This window comes from Caloenas nicobarica, chromosome 7 (assembly GCF_036013445.1).
Source record: "Caloenas nicobarica isolate bCalNic1 chromosome 7, bCalNic1.hap1, whole genome shotgun sequence".
Taxonomy (NCBI): domain Eukaryota; kingdom Metazoa; phylum Chordata; class Aves; order Columbiformes; family Columbidae; genus Caloenas; species Caloenas nicobarica.
Window position 1 is genome coordinate 30,079,485 of NC_088251.1, and position 19,829 is coordinate 30,099,313.

The following is a 19,829-nucleotide window of genomic DNA, read 5'->3' on the forward strand; positions in this document are numbered from 1 at the left end:
GCCGCACTCTAAAGACTACTGCAAATGTATCTATGATATATGCTTATGTTTTCAACTGGGGCTGTGTAAATGGGAATGGATAGATAGGTGATGAAGGGATGAGGCACCACTAAGATGCGGCTTATGTGACTTAAACCATTGGAAAGGTTGTGAATGCCTGGTTGTGTTCATAGGCGGGTATGTTCATGGAAATAGCCACTTCTCAGGGAGCAGCAAAAAATGCCCGCAGAAAATCAGCCTGACATGAACAAACTTCTTGACACAGGGAAACCTCGGTTAGAAAGCCACTACTCCATTCATTGGTACAAACACCCTCTACAGCCTAGAATTAGGAAGCAGTGTGTTTTTCTTTTTCTCCCCCTTTCTCACCAGGCCATATGGAAATATTTCAAGGTGGTGGTTTTCTCCTCTCTTTCTCAAAAGGTGTGTGTATTCTTCCCCTGCTTCTTCCCCAAGACCTAGTCATCAGGACATCCTTTCCTCTGGTGGGAGACCTTGTTCAGGTGCCTACTCTGGCAGAATTGAAGAAGTGACTGGAATGTAACTAAGAGCTTGTAGTTATGGGTGGGCTTGTGTCTAGAACTTCTCTTATCTATCACCTGCTCCCTCCTCTGTCCCCCCACACCACCCCCGCGGTTAAAAAATTGGAAGACAAAAATCGTTAGACAGCTGAAGTCCTGTCACTCAGGCCAGCAATGGATCTTGGATACTGAACATTTTCATCCAGACATGGAATAGACTGGTCCCAAGGACCACACAAAGCATTTTTTGTTTCAAATTATTTTAAATATGAGAAAAAATTTCTAGTCTCTGTATGTTTTGCAAACTTGAAATTGCCTAAAATTACTGTTTGACCAGCCAAAACCAAACTTACCATGTTTCCCCTACACCTCCTACAGAAGTAGGACAGCTGACTGAGTGCAGTAACTGTGGAAAGGAACTTGGTGTTCTTGTTCACCCTTAAACTGAGAACTGAATACAGTGTTCATGCAACAGTCCACTCAATTAGTCAGGAAATGAATCGGTGACTGTGGTGGGAATGGAGCCCAGGAATCATGGTCCCTCTGCTCCACCGGCTGGATTGCACTGCCTTTTAAAAAAAAAAAAAGTCCTCCTTTTTGAATTGGAAATTCAAGAAATACCATGATAATTTACCATACTGGTTGGCTTGTGTGTGGTTTTTTGGTTTGTTTGGTTTTGTTTTTGTGGTTTTGGTTTTTGTTTGGTTGGGTTTTTGTTTGGTTGGTTTTGGTTTTGTGTGTGTGGTCTTTTTGTGTTTGTGTTTTTTTTTTTTTCTTCCTGTAAGAGACAAAAAGACAATAAGCAAAGGCTTTGCTAGAATAAATTTTAAAGTCAGGCATACAATGAGAGTCAGTCTGATGTTTCTGTTATCAGGTCTTCATTTCATCTCTTCCTGGAAACACGAGTATGAATTATGAACTCCATGACTGGCAACCTTTTCCTGAAGAGACCACAGATCCCTGAGAGAATATATTCTCTTCTGCTCCATGTGTGTGACTGCCATTAATGCTAATGGAGTCACTGAAAAGGCAAATATGCCCTTGTTTGTACAAATGGCTGCAAAGCAGATGTTGTAAAAACACACTAGAAAACAAACAAACAAACAAAAACTTCATGACACAGCACTGCAAGTCAAAAGAGAGACCTTACCAGCTGGGAGAAGTGGCCCATTGTGAGACAATCATTTAAAAAAATGCAGTTTAGAATGGACTGTTGAGAAAGATCAGGTTTTCTTAAAGATAAAATTACTTTCCACTTAGAGTACTTTCCATTGTGAGGCTTTTAAAGGACTCTGCACACACAAACTGCATCAGTATTTAGTGATGGTGAAGCACTGAGTTAGTGCAATTGAAAAGGTCCCTATTCTTTGCCTGAGGTGCAGCAAAGGGCAGTGTTCATGTTCCCAGCTTGTAGCAAAATCTTTCTGCTTACATCACTTCTCGGTGGAGTTTGCAGTGAAGTAGGAACAAACACAAGATCTGTTACCATGTCTTGGCTGGAGGGCAAAACTTTTCAAATGTACGTGTTCAGACTTTTCTGGCTAACTGCTTCACCACACAGCAGCTTCTCCTTTAGTAGTTTTGCTACTGTCTAGGTGGGTAAAGTGAGAAGGAGCAAGAACATGACTTTTCCACAGTCTTTAGCCAACTGAAGTGAACTGCAGGATAACTTCTAGTAACTTGCTTTTTCCTCTGGCTGACATACCCCCCCTGCAGTTTCAATCAATTCTAGCAAAGCAAGGACATATTCTTATGGTCAATTGTTGATAAATTTTATAATAGTGGGAGTACTGGGAAATGTATTCACAATGATGTGTCTGTAAGATTCAGGTGTCATTCTTGGCCTATGGTTACCTGAGAAAGTGTGAGATCAGTTGGCATGTATTTATGTGGCTACATGAGTAATGCAATCTGGCAGTGTTCTTGTTTTGGTTTTCCTTTTTGGATTTGCTTGTCTCTTTGGGTTGCTGTGATGGCAGAGGACAGCTGTCCTAGCGATGTCTTGTCATCTGTAATAGGCAGCTCATTGAACAGCTCGTGAGACTGGACAGTCTGTACAATGTGGGTGAATCAATAAGAGGCACGCAAGATGTTTGGGAATAACTTTGTAGCCAGTTGGATGATGGATGCCGTATCCTTTCTAGTCTCTTGTCTGCCTTAACATCTGGGACCAGAAGTTGCCCTGGAGAGGATTTTATTTGTTTGGTGGAGAACTGTGTAAATCCCTCCCCTTTCCCCCCCAGGATAAGTGCTGGTGAAATTAGTTCAGAAATTATCTTGATATGGCTACTATTAAATTAGGAATAATTAACAAACATTTTCACTTGGGGAGCTCGCATCCTTGTGTATCTGTACTGTAATGAAGATGGCAACCATGCCTACTTTTCTCCCATTCCAAGAAAAAAAAAAAAAAATCCCTGCTCAGAAAAACAAGCTTACAGAGGTTAGCCTTTTCCAGTCAGTGTCCACTGGATATAACGACAAAGAGCTTGCTTAGCGGTGAAGGAGAAAGGGTTTTTCCTGTAACTATGAGTTGCACTGGTATCCCAAATGGTAATGACAAAGGATTCTTTGGCCATCTCTGTGTTAGAGCTGTCCATAAAATACTTATTTGTGGTACTAAAATGTTGTGAATAAACATTCTTTTTGAGTTTCTTCTGAATCAAAGTGTTTATTAAATATAACTGCCAAGATAGAGATTAAGTTTACCAACACTTGTAAATTTACCAACACAGCTTGCCTCAGACTACATTAAGAGTGTATTTACGCAACTATGAAAATGTGGGAGGCTGGAAAAACCTATATAGGCCCTTGTCTCTTGTAAAGAAAATGCCTGTTGAAGGAAAATAGAAAGAGAGCACTAGAGAAGTAAATATGAATCTTATCAAAATGCAAAAGATATTGAACTCATGCAATTAAGCAAACATAAGGATGAATTAGATCAAATTTAGGCTGTGTGTACTCTGGTGAATTACATCAGGTAAAAATCTGGAAATAATAGTGTTTGGCTTCTTTATGGCATCTTAAAAGGCATGTCAACCCAAATAAAATGTTGACTGTAGCCAAGTTTTGGATTGTTAGTAGGCACACAACAAATTAATCAAGAATGTCGACTGTCCCACAAAGAACTCTACAATTCAGCAGCCTCTTCTTGCAGAGAGACTCTAGTCCATTTACTCCTGGAAGATTATCATACTATGCTATCAACCATGACAAGAGAAAAGAAAGTTTCAAAAAACTAAAGAAAGCTTCAATAAAACAACCGATATCTCAGGCTGTCACCACAGGAGAATAGCAATCAAATGACTTTTTAAAATGAAGCATCCGTAAAGTAGGTTAGAAATGTATAGCAGGTCTGAGATTTTGTATTACTATTTCCAAAGAGAAGCAGAGCTGTTAAATTTCTTATTTTAAAATGCAAATAAATTTGACTTTTTCATGTGTGTATGTGTTAGCCTTAGGCATCTTGGCTGTTGGGGAAGGAGAGGGAGAATGTTACCATGTTGGGTTTTAGAATATTTTTGGTTATTTTCTGGTTTTGTTTTTTCAACTCCATCGACTGAGCAGCTAACAATTGGAGATAATTTGCTGTGTCTTTATACCTGTATAACTGACACAGAGGAGGAGTTCCATTCACTTTCAGAGGGAATAATAATCCTTGCTACATGTAAGCACATAGACATATATACACACATATTTTAGGGGCTAGCCCTTAGCTAGGTGTGAATGCGTGGGGGCCATTGTGGGTTTGTGCTATTAGGGGGACTAGAGAATCACCACCATCCCGCTCCCCTTCCTAGAAATAAAGATTCTTGAGAAAACTCTAGGGAGTTTCTTCTCTTTGGAGAAGATTATTTCCCCTGTCTAAACTACCCAGACTGTTCAGTCTCTTTTCTCTTCTTCCCCTTCCTAGACAAGAACTGTAATTTCCCTCCAGTGCTTCTCACACTGTTCTAAGCACTTAACATTGTCCCAATTTTTATGAGGAAGCCTCAGCTTAGTTATAGTAAATGGGTGGAAGTTAGGAGAAGACAGAACAAATGCTGAATCTTAAAGCACTCAATTTATTCTGAGCACAGGCTAGGATATGATAAAAGTCTCAGTGTTCTGGTCTTGCAGAGCTCCTGCTTATGAAGACTTTGTAAATGCTCAGTAAACATGGGGTGGCTTTCCAGATCCAGGCATGTCCTGCAGCCCTAGTTCTTCTGGTGATGTCTTTCAAAATGTTTCTAGTTGTTGGCGTGGCAGCACAAGGGGACAAAGCCCTGGGCACAAGGCTCTGAGCATGGCACTGCACAAGACTTTCAGCTCACCTTTCTAGGATATTCTACATTTCTAACTGCAATGTAATTTTTGAAGCCTTACTTAAGTTATTCTCTTGTGATAGCAAAACCCATTTGGCACAGGTTTCATACCACGTTCATTCTGACAACAGAAATAAGCAGAGCAATAGCTCATGATAGGTTAGCTTAAAATCACCACAGTGGTTTGCAAAGGTAATAGAGCTGTTAGGGATGTGCGTAGAATTGCATCTGTTGCTACGGAGCTGAACTTTGAATAGTGACTGCCACTTAAGTTGGTTGTTTACCTTGCACATTTCTAATAAGATGTCATTCTTCCACTGGTACTGTAAATCCAATGGTACCTTATAAAATGATGTGTAATGAGTTGTCCCCTACACAATGATGATGGACGACCACAGCAACTTATAACGTTCTTAATACGCAGATGTTGGCAAATAGATTAGCTTTTTAGTGCCAATGGCTGCATCTAAAGAGTGTACACCCACCACAAAATGTCAGCGCTCTTCCAGTCATGAACAATGAATGGCAGAACAGAAATGAGCTCTCTCATTTATACTGTCCTTAGAAATGCAACATCAATGGCTTTTTTGGAAAGTAGGAAGGAAATAATAGTGGAAGTGCTAAGTGCTATGAAAACCATAATCCAAGCCAAAGTTGAAGTTTGTTTGGTGTGTGTTTTTTGTTTTTTTTTTTTTTTTAAGGAGTGGAGGAGAAGGAGAAAAATAAGATAATGCAGATAATGGGAAAGAAAAGGTAATGGAGCCTGACTTAAATCAAGTTTAAAACCAAACACAATGAAGTTTTGAGGCTGCAACTCTCCATCTTGCAGAGATGCTACTGAAGTTACAGTTCTTCTCTTTGGTGTAGTGGATCCATTTAGATATTGTTGCCCTTTGCTTGTTACAAATCAGATTTTATGACATTTGAGATTTCTTCTAGGCATTTTCCTCATCTGTTGTTGTCCTCTGGCTGTGACAAATAGCCTTCTGCCCTTTTTGGGGCCTATTTCACTTGGTCTATTTTACAGTATTCTGGACTCCTGTCTGTTCCCCTCTCCCCTTGGCTGGAACTGGATCCTTTCCTGCATGCAGAGTGTTTACTCATGGATTTCATAGGAAATTTTGTAACTTGTTCAATTGACTGGATTTGGATTTTTAATATTTTTATATTACTATTTTACTATTATTAAAATAGCAGCCAGAGGCATCCTAGCTGAGGTTAAGACTTCACTGTACCACCTTTAGAGGCAAGCCTGCCTCCAAGTGCCTGGGGTGTGACTGATGAGTGTTTGGGTGCCTGCATAAATTGCGGGGTTAATAGCTGCATATTTCTACAGGTTTCAGGCTAGGATGCCAAAGCACTTTTCAAACACAAATAAATTTAACCTCCGTTCCTCTATGGCAGTCAGAGATTGGTTATGTGGTAACACTTTCCCCCTCTCCTATTCCCACACATGTACTTGTTACTGACATATATATGACTGTGGTCAATATAGGTGCTTAACTTTTTAAAGAGCCTGTGTAAGTCACTAAGTGCATATTGATTTGAAGCAAATGTAAATGAGAATTAATTTTGACTTGCTAACGTAGTCAAATAAGGAACATTTATATTGATCTTTGTCCCAGAAGCCAATTATCTGGATTAAGTGTTTTTATTATGTGAAATACAGTGTATAGTATATATCATTCTGCATTGATCAGTATGAAATTGCATATTTAAGACAGGGACTGTAAGAAAGAGTAGTTAACAATTGATTTATTTTTAAAAAGTGTATCTTGTTTTATTTACCCCTGCTTTTCGCTGTTCAAAAGCTGTTCTTGTAAATACCACTGAATAGGAAGCTGTTGACGCATGTGGATCAACAGGGATTCTTATTCATATCATTTCCATTTCAGCTTCCTTCCCATTCACTCTGCTCCGTCTCGACTGTGTTCCCTCTCTCTTCTGCCTCCCCAGCCATTGTAAAGCTTATCTATATTTGCTACTCCTTAGCATTAGGTGGCTTTTGGTGTACTGTGCTCTGCATGAACATAAACATTTTCCATATTAAGTAAATACATAACACAAATCTCTCACATGAGCAGTGTTAAGTATCTGGAGAATTTACTAGTGCATGTACAGGTGATGGTTATAAAAACTGTGCTGGATTGACATGACTGTGCTGGTGTCACGACTGGGGGAAAGGGACCGTTTGCCCTGCTGTGGGCAGAGCCCTGGAGCCAAGCCTGAGCATCCTTCCCCCGCTGAGGCTCTGGGCTGCCGCGTTCCTCCGGAGCAGGATGCGGCCACAGCGCTCCCTGACTAGACTTAAGCTTGCGAGGCGGCCACCTCCGAGAATCACTCTGCCTCTTGTTACCCGAACGCTGACATTATCTCTATGTATCGCTATAGCAGTTCGTGCCTCGGCTCCACAGCAACTTAATAATCTTGGTAACATCCTGCTCTCAACTCATTTTGTTGGCAGTAGTTTTAATTACGTTTCAGGCTCCTGAATGGATTTGTTTTCTTTGGATCCTTGGCATATTGAGACGCTTGTCACGTTTGGGTTCCTGCAATCACTGATGCGTTTGTTTTAGGGGATGAATTAGTCTTCTGAGCCTGAGCATGTCCAATTTATGAATTAGATTTCAGTGAAAGCTAGAACAAAACAAAACAAGAAGCGGTTCTGCTGTACCACTTTTCTCCCCCTCTCCCCCAGCCCGGGGTAAAAACCTCGCATTTCCATTTCGCTCGTCAAACGCGGATCATGTCCCGGGGCCGAGCGTGTGGGAGGAGGAAGGGGCATTCTCTCCCATCTCGACGTGCCGCCCCCGGTCGCCCAAGTTGGGCGAACGGCAGCGGGCGCAGCCCGGCGCCCCCACTCCCTTACCTCGGGGGCGTCCCGCCGCGCCGCGCTGTGCCGGGCCGCGCCCGGGGGCTGCGGGAGGCCGCGCAATGCAGGGCAGAGGCTGCAGCCCCGCGGAGGAGCCTGAGCCGACCATCGAGGAGCTGCCGAGCCGCCTCCACTCGCCCCCTCCTCTGCTCCCTGCGCTTGGACCGTCGGCCCCCTACCCCTTTCGCCCTCGGAGATATACGTACATTATATATATATAAGAGATATATATAATTCTGGATATGTCTAAATACATTCAATTGCAATTAATTTCCCTGTCCTCGCACAGCCATCCCGCTTCCTCGCGGGGCTGCGAGCTGCCCTGTGCCCGGGCGCCCCGCTGCCCGCTCCCCGCCGCCGAGCCGTGCCCCGGCGGCACCGAGCGCCCAGGCTCCGCAGTCACGTGGCGCGGGGGGCGGGCGGCGGCGGCGGCGGCGGGGGGGCCGCTCCGCAGTTCGCGGTCTGCCGGCGCCCCGGCACACACCGAGCGCTGGAGGCTCCGCCGCGCCGCCTGCCAACCCGGGATCTACCTCCGTGCTTTTTTAGCCCCAGCTTTTTTTTTTTTTTTTTTTTTTCCGCCATCGCACGTTTTCCCCAATCTTGGAAAATTCTTGGAGTGCTGGGGGAATTTGGGATTTTTTTTCTAAGGGGGGGTGTCTGGGTATCCCCCCCCCTCGCGTCCGCTGCCTTGCAACACCTGCCCTTGCGCCTTTTTTTCTTCTCTTCCCCTGTCTGTCTCTCCACCAAACCCGGGCTGATGTGCTGTGCGAGAGGCTGGAAATGGAAGTGTTGATGCTCTGGCTTTTCCCTTGGATATTTCAGTGCGTTTCGGTGCGGGCGGACTCCATCATCCACATTGGTAAGAGATGGAACGGGCGGGTGGAGAGGGACGCGGTAGATAAATAAATCAAGGCAGAGTCTCGTCTAACCGCGGTAGTGTCACAGGCAGCGGTTGAACCCAACTCGGCGGAGAGACAGGAGGAGGGAAGAGAGAAAAGCAGCTGAATATTCCCCCCGAGTGTAAAGTTAGGGGCGAAATGCCGGCTGTGCGCCGGGCCGGGCTGCGGGACCGGGAGCGGGTGCGGGGCGGGAGACCCGCCGGGGCCGCCGCTGCGGTCTCCCATGTGGCTGGGGAGCCTCTGCTCGGACCTGTTTGCGTGGAAAGGCTTTCTCCTCCCGCCCCCTTCCCCGGCGCCCCCGCGCCTCCTCGCCATGGAAAACAAATAACCGCCCCCCACACCCGAGCAGGAGACGGGGATAATCGGAATGTGCTCGTAGGGAAAACTTTCGGGGAGATAATCCTCTGCTTTCCATCCCCTGCTGTAGCAGGTGTCAGCCGAGCCGGAATGGGGGGGAGGGAACTTAGCTGGGAAAGGGTTAGAAAGGCGAGATTTGCAGTGGCTCTCTGTGTGTGTGTGTGTCTGTGCGCACAACTGTTGTGCTTTGAATAAGATCTCATTAAAACCCCTGGGCAGCAAGGAGGCTGGATCAGCAGTGGGAGGAAGAGAGGATGAATAAGAGGCAAAGGAAAGGCTGATGTGAACTTTTACGGCTTCTGGGAGCAAGGCATAGTGATGTCCGTGGGAAGCCTGGCAGGCAAAAGCGAGGCTCTGCAGTCACCTTTTGGCTGGTGTTGAAAGGTATCAGCAGGAAGGAAAATGAGGTTGTTTAGAGGCGGAGAGAGGAGAGAGAATCACTTGTGGAGGATGACAGAGGAGGAGATAGGAGTACGGCCGGGAAATGAAAAGCACTAATTCCCACCAGCCTTTCGGAGAGGATGGGAGATCAAAAAAAGGAGGAGGCCGGGGCGGGAGCGATCCTGGCGACGGGAGGTTCCACGGAAGCGGGAGGAAAGTCCCGTGTCAACCCGGGGCGGAAAAGGGGAGACGGGGACGAGCCCTGTAACAAGTTTCCCGGCAGGGGCGGCAGCCCCGTGCGGCAGAGGCTCCGAGGCCGGCGGAGGCGGCTCCGGTCGGCGTCACTCGCCTCCGGAGCCTGGGGGCGCAGCCAAGGCGAACAGCATTGCGGAGCCATTAAGGAGACGGGTCAACTCTGACCGCAGCGGGGGACTCCGGCCCAGAGGCGATCCCAAGGGCTGGCCAGACGCCGGTGACACCGGGGCCAGCCCCGCGGGGAGGCGGGGAGGCAGTGGGACTGCCTTGGGCAAGTGCCTCGGCCGCAGGGTACGGGGCGGAACAGCCTCCGCACCTCTCCCTCTTGGCCCCTCTTCTTCTGCGGGTAAACGGTGTCACCTCTGCTTCTCCCCGCACGAACTTCAGCCCGAGCGGTGTTTGCTAACTAACTCCTAGCAGAAATAGCGGCCCGGTGGGCGGGAGGGGAGAGCTGTTGAGTGTGTTGAGCTGTGATTTCACACGGGCAGTGCACGGAGGCTCCAGCCGCGGGCACGCACACTGTGAATCAGCAGGACTTTCCCAGGCTGGGGGATAACGGTTTTTTGCTCGTTGTGTTGCCAGCACTGAAGATCTCCTACCGCTGCGCAGAGCAGGGCAGTAGCCTGGTGTGGGCACACACACGCACTCCGTCGAGAGGGGATCTTACGTAACACACATCGCCAGATGTTTTCACGTTAGCTGCATAAACAGGACAGTGAAATTAAAGCTTCCAGGTTACTGGACGCAAATCCTGGCTTCATGTTCTTGTGTGCACATGAGCTTCAATGAAAGTGCTGCCTGAAAGGCAGCAGCAACCCAGGGAACGGCGAAGCAGTGAGCAAAAAGTTGGTCACATTCCCAAGCCGGCTCCCTTTCCCACAGCTGGCAAAGTTGAGTCCCACACCCCGGCGTGGCTCGGGCTCAGGGCTCCTTAAATGCCGGTGGAGCAGAAGTGGAGGGCTGCACTTCCCGGTGCATGGGACAAGGGAGTGCAGCCAGTGGCAGCCTCCCACGTGTGAGTCACAGCCCCATGGGCACCCATGGCCCCATGGGCAGCCGGTGGCCCCGGAGCTGCCCTCGGAGCTGCTCCGCCTGGCACCGTGTGAGCCAGCTTGAGCTCTGCACGGTCCAGGGCGGAGTGGGGGTTCTGGGGCGGCGAGCAGGCAGGCCAAGCCCTCCTCACCCTCTGCCACCTTTCTCCCCGCAGGTGCCATTTTCGAAGGCAATGCTGCCAAGGACGACGAGGTGTTCAAGCAGGCGGTGTCGGATCTGAACCTCAATGACGACATCCTCCAGAGTGAGAAAATCACTTATTCCATCAAGCTCATAGAGGCCAACAACCCCTTCCATGCGGTGCAGGAAGGTGAGCACACCGGGGCGGCACCCACGGCGCGGGCGGGCTGGGCGATGGGACGCGGCTGAGAGCGTCCCAGCCCGGTCCATTGGCGAGGAGGATGTTTCAGCACCGGTGGCAGCCCGGATCTGTCCTGGCGCTCGGCTGGAAACTTTTCTTCGGTCGGGGGTTGGCGCTGTCTCACAAGGAAAGGGGAGGGACGGCGCGGTGCGGTGGCGGCTGCGGCGCCGTGTCCAGCCCTGCCCAGCCGCGCAGGGCAGCCCAGCTAGGGGGGCAGCCGGGAGAGGGGCGACAGGGCAGGGGTGTTTCAAGCCGCTCCTGGATCCGCAAGTGCCCCCTCTGTCCGCCGCTGTGGAGGCAAGGCCAGGCCCTACCGCCGTCCCCGTTCCCCCAGCAGGGCCCACGCGTGGATGCGGCGGGCAGGGCAGCCGAGGGGGTCCCGCCCGGAGGCGGGGGGCGTGCGGCGCCAAGGAGCCGGGCAGGGCGACTCGACGCTTGCCAGAACAGCTGCGGGAGGTGGCGGGGCACAGGCCGGCACCTCTCCCTGCGCATCTGTCCCCGCGCTCCCAAAGAGGAGGCAAAGCTGGGGCGGCCGGCGGCGGCAGCACGGCCCTCCGTGAGAGTGGGGGTCCCTCCGTGAGAGTGGGGGGTCCCTCCGGGTGGCTGGGGTGAGGTAGCCGAGTCACCAGCTGAAAACCTTCCCGGAATTTAGGAGATCTGACAAGTAGCTACCTAGGTAAATCATTTCAGTTAAACGTTTCCCTTTGCAAAAATCTAAATTAATCAACTTGCCTTTACAAATAAGACTTTAAAAAGAAATTATTTGTGATTTAATGAAGCCGAGGTTAATTACGGCCTAGGTTATTTCAGAAGCTGTGTTTTTCAGTAGTAATTATTCTAGAAACAGAGAGCTATTTATGTACTCAGACTAGAATATTTAAAAAAATGATTCATCACCAGCCTTACCCTTAGTTTTACAGAGCACAGAGCAAATCTTTCCCTGTACAAAAATTTGCATTAATCCATATGTATTTATATCTAGGTTGTGTACATGCAAATTATGGCTACAAAACTACACCAAATGCTAATTTTCATGAACTCTGAACAATTTCTTCTACTGTCTTTTTTCTGCAGAATAGGTGCTAGTTAATATCATGCACATTCAGGAGGAACAGCAATATATACCTTTTCAAGGGCCTGATCCCATTAACAACGAGATTCCTCCTGCTGCTCTGAAAGCAAGGCAGTATGAAAAATTTGTGAAAATGGGAAGAAGGAGACTTTAAAACAAAACTCCACCCACATAGCCAGACATCAGAGGAAAATAAAAATCTCTAAATAATGATGCGTTGATTTATTGGCAAAGATTAACTCTGAACAATTGGATCTTCTTACATTTTCAAAAGCTCAGTGTCCTATATTGGAGCTTATTCATATTCATGGAAGTGACAGTAGTTGGCTGGCTGAACAATCGCTTCCACAATGTCTCTTCTCAGAAGTAAAACTTTATGAAACTATTCTGAATGCCCTGGGATCTGAGCTGACAGTCTTGTGGACAGAGTCCCTTTGGTCAATATTGTTGAAAGCAGAAAAGCATGACCAACTGGAGGATTCTTTTTGATCTAGTAGGATTTTTTTTTTGATTGATTTATTTGCTAACCTGAAGATAAGTATTGCCTTTATAAAGACTACTAAGAAAATAAAATTTCTATGTTGAAAATCCATGCTGAAGCTACAGAAAAGACTTTTCTCAGGTTTTAAATCTTTTTAATACAGAATCTTTGTACTACCTGAATATTTGTAGATAAAGATGTTTATTCCTGTCCCTTCCAATATGCTCTTTCAGGGCTCATGTTCTCCATTGCAATTAGAATTGCTCTTTGATGAGCTGATCTTGTGCTGGAGAATTAAGGAAGCAGTTGATGAATGTTCACAATTCCAAAGAGAAATTGTCACTACTTCATTAAGGCATATCACCGCGTCTTCTTTTCGGAGGACTACAAAATGATCCTAGTTGTGAGTAAAACCTTGCCATAGTGGGGGAGCTGAGAGAAGAGTATCAGACTGTTCAATTTCCTGGCTTGCTTTGTTGGTCCAGGTCAGGTCTTTTTTTATTTAAGATTTAATTTCCTACTTCTGAAACTGTTATATGACAGGCTGACAGAATGATCCACGGGATGTGCAACTTGCTGTGCTACTCTTATTGAGTGGTACCTCTCTGCCCAGTGTTACTTGGTGTCATTCCGACCATTCAAAATCTCATTGTATTGCAGTGTATGGATGTACTGCTCATTTTGGTAGAATATTGTGTATAATCGTCAAAATAACCTGGAGCAAATCTGCTGCCCTCACTGCTTGCAGAATCTTGCTGCTGCTACATAAAATGCCCTGACATCCACATTATTCTTCTGCAGTGTCTTTCTAAGCAGCACCATGGAAATCAATGTTGCAAGCATTAGTTTCATAGTGATGGAACTTTTTATAGTAAAAACCAACCTGGAATAAAAATAGACCATAGTGATGCTACTGCCAGAATAGTTCATGCAATCAAACCAACCACAAATATTGTTTTTATTTGAGGTGTCTTTCGTACAGTCCTGTGAGGTGACATTGTAATTTTTTCCTTAAGACCTTTAAAAAGAGTGCTGCAAACAAGGTTCTTCATTTCAATGATAACTGTGCTGGTAAAATTATGGAAAGTCATCCCTCCATGTACCAAGGTCTGTTACACAGTAACAAGACTTTAATTACTAATGGAGAGAGTTTTTTACGTATGTTTGACCTGTCATTTATTGTGCAGTTGGAGAACTTCTGCATGGGTAGGAAGCACAGAAGAGTAGTAACTGTAGGGTTTTCTCAGTAGGAGCAGTGCATTTGCAGAACTAAAGGTGAAACAGAACTTCAGTGGAGTAGTTCTCAATGCTGGAAGGTGCTGAGAAATGTTGTAAGGTTTTGAAAAAAAAGCACAAACCACTTTAGGGACTATGCTTCAGATAGAGAAAGGCACAATTATGATAGCTTCTGGTGGCCGAAATAGGTAATTAAAATTCAGAGATCCTTTTTCTTCAAAGACTTGATGAACACTTGTGTCAATGGTTGTGTCAGGTGCTAGAGAATAGTAATTAACAAAAAGTGTAAATTGCGTTCCATCTTTGTCTTTCGTTTTAACATATGTTGCAGAAACAAGTTCCTGTTGTGCTGATAAGTAAAGAGATTGTTTCGGCCCCATCAAACTCATACGCTGTAACACCGTGTGTGGCAAGTGGGTGACAGCAATTCCAGTGGCAAGCGATGTAACAGTAAAGAATAAACAGGCCCTGGTGTACGCATAACATAGGACTTGGTTGTCTGTTTGTGCTTGCATGCAGTTGTTACATTTTGTAGCATATTGCTTTTATGTACCTGGCGATTACTTGAGGGAAAAAATGTTTTTTCACTGTCATGGGAAAAAATATACACGGGCAATCATTGTTCTTTTCATATGATTTTAAGGAAATGAGCTCAAATCACAAGCACGGTGTTAAATTATATCCTTGCTTCCAGAAGAGCTGTATGCTCAGTTTCTGCTAAGTGATTGAGATGTAAGATAATATTTTGTGTCTGGTGTGTATTTAAGCTAGTACTGAGGTAAACTTTTGTGATTCAAGGATTCAAATAAGATCAAAGGTATAAGAAACACTAAAGTGCTCAGTTCAAATTGGGATTTTGGTGGCATATTTAAACTTAAAAACCAAACAAAACTAACATGTAAGTTTTAAAAATGTTGCTTTTGGAGGGGGAATAGTTGGCCATAGGTCAAAACCAGAGCACAGGAAAGCTAATACTTTAGTACTGCTGTTTGGAGGAGGGATCAAAGGAGATAGTTACTCAGAAACTGTAAACTTTAAAACCCTGTTTCTCAGTGTATGATACTTATACATCTATGGAGCTTTCCTGGAGATGAAACTTGCTGTTGTCTCTGCATAGCAATTTCAATTGAATTGTTTCTAATTTAAGCAGCCTTGTGTGTGTGCTTGTTGATGTTAAAAAGCTGTCAGCTCTGGAAGCCAGTACAAATTTGGAAAATCAGAATGTGATTTGAGAGCAAGAATGGTGTTCCATAAATGGGTTTATCGTCAGTCCCATGCATGCTGCTGTGGTTTCAGGACAGCTCAGAGCTGTTGATTTTTTGAATGTCTGTGTTGATACCATTGAGTGAATCTGATCTCTTATCATAGTTTGCAGGACTGGTAACGACACACACTTGGCATAGTTCTTTAACTATCTTGGCTCAGCACGTGTATTTCAAGTTACTACCACAGTTTCTTTCTAACAGTTTTATTTGTTGAGAAAGCATAAGCTAACGATTGTGTCGATAACTAAGATTAAATACAGACCTGGAGAACGGAACTCAGTGGCTCCATTGCTATTCTTGCATTTATTTACCTGACCAAAATCCCAAGCAGATCTATACTTGTTATATGCGCATTGCCCAGTGGAAGGGAACTGTGGAGGAGCAGAGTAACAGTATGTTTGTGTGTCTGTGTGTGCCTTGGGATTTTTACACATAGGTCTTTTTGCAAACCTGGGACTTCATTTCAAGATAGTGCAAGTGTCCCTGACTAGAAACCCACAGATGGGTCAGAAGTGCATCCTGGTTTTGGCAAAATACAGACTTAATGCTTTTGGTAAAGAACTGTTTTCTGTGTTGGAAGAATTTAAACTCAGGTGGCTATTAAATATAGAAGAGGAAGGACTAACAACAACCATGAGCAGACATCCCTGGGTCATGGTGATAACCCCTCCCTTGCCATTGCATAAGCCCAGATCCAGCACCATATAAGGCTATGGCAGATCAGTTTTTTTGTGTAAATGTGGAATAAGACATTTTGTTGAGCTCTAGTTTCATGTGCCTTAGAACTCAAGGTTGTTGTTTTTAAGAGCTGGGATATTTTAATACCAGAATGGAACAGTACAGAGAAAGGAAAGGGAAGCCTAACAAATGCAAACAAAAAATAAGATGAAAATTCATAAAATATTGTGTATACAGGTTATTAGTTTGTTTAAAAATGAAGCTTTATTGATTTGACTGCATTGGATTGGGGAATTTGGTGTCTAATTAGAAATCACAGGCTGTACCTAGATTTTTAATGTAAAACATAATAGAACATTCTCATCTGCCAGAATTGCAAAGGATTGGTTTATCTCAATAAAGCACCAATTAATTTTTCTTCAGTGGTTTCTCTTGAGCCTCTCATTGTCCTGTAACTACTTCTCTCTGTTCTTCTTCCATGGTTTGCTTGAACACAGATTTCACACTGTTTTTGTCAGGATATGGCATCTTGTTTGGGAAGTTTTTGACAGGTGAACTCGGAGCTCTCCAGAAAGCACATATTGTTACATACTTTTTTTTTTTTCCCCCTCTCTAGTTTTAATCTGAACTTTCAACACTTTTTCAAAACCAGCCAGAAAGAGGGTAGGTAGGGGTTCCCTCCCACAGTCAGAGAGGTCTTGCTGTGCAACTGCATGTTTTTTCTACTAATCTGGTGCAGTTAAAAGCTGTCGCTCAGTGGGGTGAATGTGCTTAACAGTTTTACCTCCTTGTGCCCTCTGAGACCAGACCAAGACTTGTTAAGGACTGCCACAGTGAAGACATCTGTGACACTGTCACCTCATTGTGCTTGTGTTTTTATGCTCCATAGCTGCATGGTTCAGTGTATTATAAGCCACAGTGTTTTGCATAGCTGAAGAAAACAATTTCTTGATCTTTTCCTCTTTCTTTTTTTTTTTTTTTTTTAAATGCTGAAAGGAGAGATCTGCAGATGTCTTCAGTAGGAAGGAAAGGAAATCACCAGCCCATAAAGCAGTCGGTGTGGTGTTGGAGTTGAAGGCAGGTTACAGACTGTGGGCAAACATCCAAACCGACCCTTGTTTTGTTGTTTCATTCCACTTGCGATTTGTTACTTTGTAGCCACAGCTATTTGGTTTCTGGTCACAGTTTAACTGCAGGTGCAAAATGTTTCCTAATTTCAGGAGGAAGTCCCCCTGAAACACATCCCTGCCTTTTTTTTTTTTTTTTTTTTTTTTTTTTTCCCCAGGGTGTGCTTGGGTTAGTTCTATCCTGGCTGTATTCACTCCTTCTGCAGAGTCTCCCCTAATTTCAGGCTGGGGCTGAGCTGCCCCATGTGAGTTGCGGGCAGTGCTGTGTGATGGGGTGCAGCGGGGAGTGAGGAGTCGGGGGAAGAAGGGGCTGCTGCTGTGGGCTCACAGCTTAGCACCCCAGGGTAGAAAAGGTTTATTTGTGGAAACACCAAGAGCATGGATGGGACCTGTTTGGAGCTCAGCTTGGTAGAGGCTGGCTGTGGGGCAGTGGCTGCATAGGAGGTGCCTCAGCTCTGGCTTCTGCAGGATGACAGCAAGTCCCATGTTATTTTCATGCTTTGCAGTGAAAAGGTTTTTATTTTGTCCGAAAGATTTTTTTTTTTTTCTCCTCTGTCTCCATCTGCATAACAGGTTAAGCTCATTTCTTCTCTCTCTTCTAATATGCAGACTTGCTAATACCTTTATTTCCACACTGGGTGTGGGCCACCCATCTGTTTTAAGAGTCTCATACACAAGAGCGGCTGCAGGTTAGGCTACAATTCTTTTTCAGTACCTAATGGTCTTTCCCACTGATCCTGCTGCTGATCCTGCTTATTTATCAAGGAGCTGCAGTTGTGTTTCTTATTCTAGGATTTCATTATAGAAAATATGCTACATCATTAACTAGCATACTAGAAATTATAGAAATTATAGAAATTATCCCAAAAGATCAGAAATAAGCAGTGTTCATAAAAGTATTAGCTAATGTGTTTCAGGGTTAAATATTTCTTTTTGTTTCTCTCTCTTTCTTTTTTTTTCTTGAAGAAAATGATTTTCTGAGTTCTTTGTGCTAGCTTTTCTCAGTCATTACTGTGGAGGAGGATCTGTAAATATGGAATGAGTACCCAAAACCACCTTAGCCTGATCTAGTTAAAATAATGGCTGAAGAAAATTATCTTAAATTGTGAAACCCAATCTGTATATATGCATATACGTGCATGCCCATATATCTCATGCAAATAGTTTAATTGCTAGACTTACTAAAATGTGTCGAGCAGGGAATATGCCTTGAGTCTTTCTGTGTTCAGAATCTTCCAGCTACAGATGATTAGAGGATTGACTATCTAAATATTACCTTTTAAATTGCATCTTCATACTTGCAGAATGAGATGAATTTCATGTTTTGATGTGATTTATCATGTTACGGCTAAGCCATACAGTTAAAGGAGTTAAAACTACACATTCTATGAACAAAGGGGATATAATTATGTTTATTAAAACTCTTCATAGTTTGCCATAGTTATTTACTGGAAGGACAACAAAACAAAACCCAGTTATACAACTACAATAGTGCTTGGCCATAAGATGAAAACCGTGGCTGAAATAGTTACTTGGGATTTAACTTCTTTCTATTTCAGAGGAACTGTAGTCAACTCTTACTCATTTTTTTAGGCAAAGACCGAAATGTTTTTCATACTTTTATTCATAATAAATTCTCTCTGAGGGAAATTCCTGCTGTGTCTTTATTTGTCTCTGTCATCTCATGCTTAGAGATGTTTTTTCAATTTGCCCCTCAGAAAAAAATTACTTAGAATGCATTGTTGGAATCATACTGCTAAGCGAGTCTTATAATTATATATATGTATATATATATTTTTTTTCCTTTTTCTTTTTTCTTTTTTTTTTTTCCTAGCAGATGTCTTTGTTTATCTGGAAGTGCCCTGCTAGAATGGAAATGGCCTACACAGCTATTGCTTTTCTGGCAAGAGATTTTTCTATAATTTACAGATATTTGAGTTGATTATTTTGAAAAATGGCTTAAATGTTCGACTTTGCATGTTGACAGGTTTTTTACGTAATAGAGCTTGTAGTGACTTTTCTTGCATAGAGAAATTCTGTGTGGTTCTTTCCATTTGGAAGCATGTTGAAAGAGGCCACGTTTCAGACCAAGGAATGAAACATATTATGCACAGGGCACATACAAGTTATGCAGGCTACCTTACACAAAAACATGTCAGCTCTGAAGTTAAAATCTAGATACCATCCAGAGAATCCTTTCCATTTCACTCTTCACTGAGGAAACAGGGCAGCTAATGCTGATCCTTAGTGTAGCTCTTTGGTAATTAGGATTCTTGTCCATGAGAAAATTGAAGTGAGGCTGTTAAATAGCATGCAACCTTTGGAGAGCCTCATTTTATATCGTATGTAGACCTGTAATCATTTCAAAGCAGATAATAATGATATGCTAATACACTAAGATTTCTTTCATTTACATAACTTTAAAGCAATAAATATCTGAAATGAGAAGTGCGTTGAAAGAGTTTCTTTTATGTTTTTCCTAGTAGCTTGCATTTAATTATAATTTGGAGACCTGATTGCTGTGCTTGAAACTGAGTTCAGGTTTATGGTTCTGGAGCGTTTTTTACAGCCTGAAAGGTTTGTCTTATCAGAAAGATGCTGTCTATGCTAGACCCGCTTTTGTGAAGGTCTGTTCCTTTGACCCTGTTGTGGCGTCTTGATGCCCATCCATTTTTTCTCTTTTGCATATGGTATGATATTATATTTTCACATACACAGTAAGAATTAGTACTGGAAAGCACTAACAGCCAGTGCTTAAAGGTAAAAAGAACCAAGAGGCATTAATTTCAAGTGGTGTTTGGCTGCATTAAAACACACAGCAGGGTTTCTACTGCTTGACCTTACTGAGAACCATTCCCTTAGCAACCTTTCATAGAGGGAGTAAAAGGACAGTAAGAAAACATTTTTTTTTTCCTATATTCAACAGAATAATATCTAAGCAATGACTTTGTCTCTTAAAAAATACAA

General features: G+C 44.0%; 1 protein-coding gene across 1 annotated transcript in view; it reads left to right on the top strand.

The window, feature by feature from the left end:
• Window positions 1–8,477: 8,477 nt before the first annotated feature.
• GRID1 (glutamate ionotropic receptor delta type subunit 1) overlaps window positions 8,478–19,829 on the top strand; it is a 516,801-nt gene continuing 505,449 nt past the window's right edge. The window contains exons 1-2 of the mRNA XM_065639013.1: window positions 8,478–8,556; window positions 10,797–10,952. Of these exons, the coding sequence (XP_065495085.1) occupies window positions 8,478–8,556; window positions 10,797–10,952 (235 nt within the window). The remainder of the gene's footprint in view (window positions 8,557–10,796; window positions 10,953–19,829) is intronic.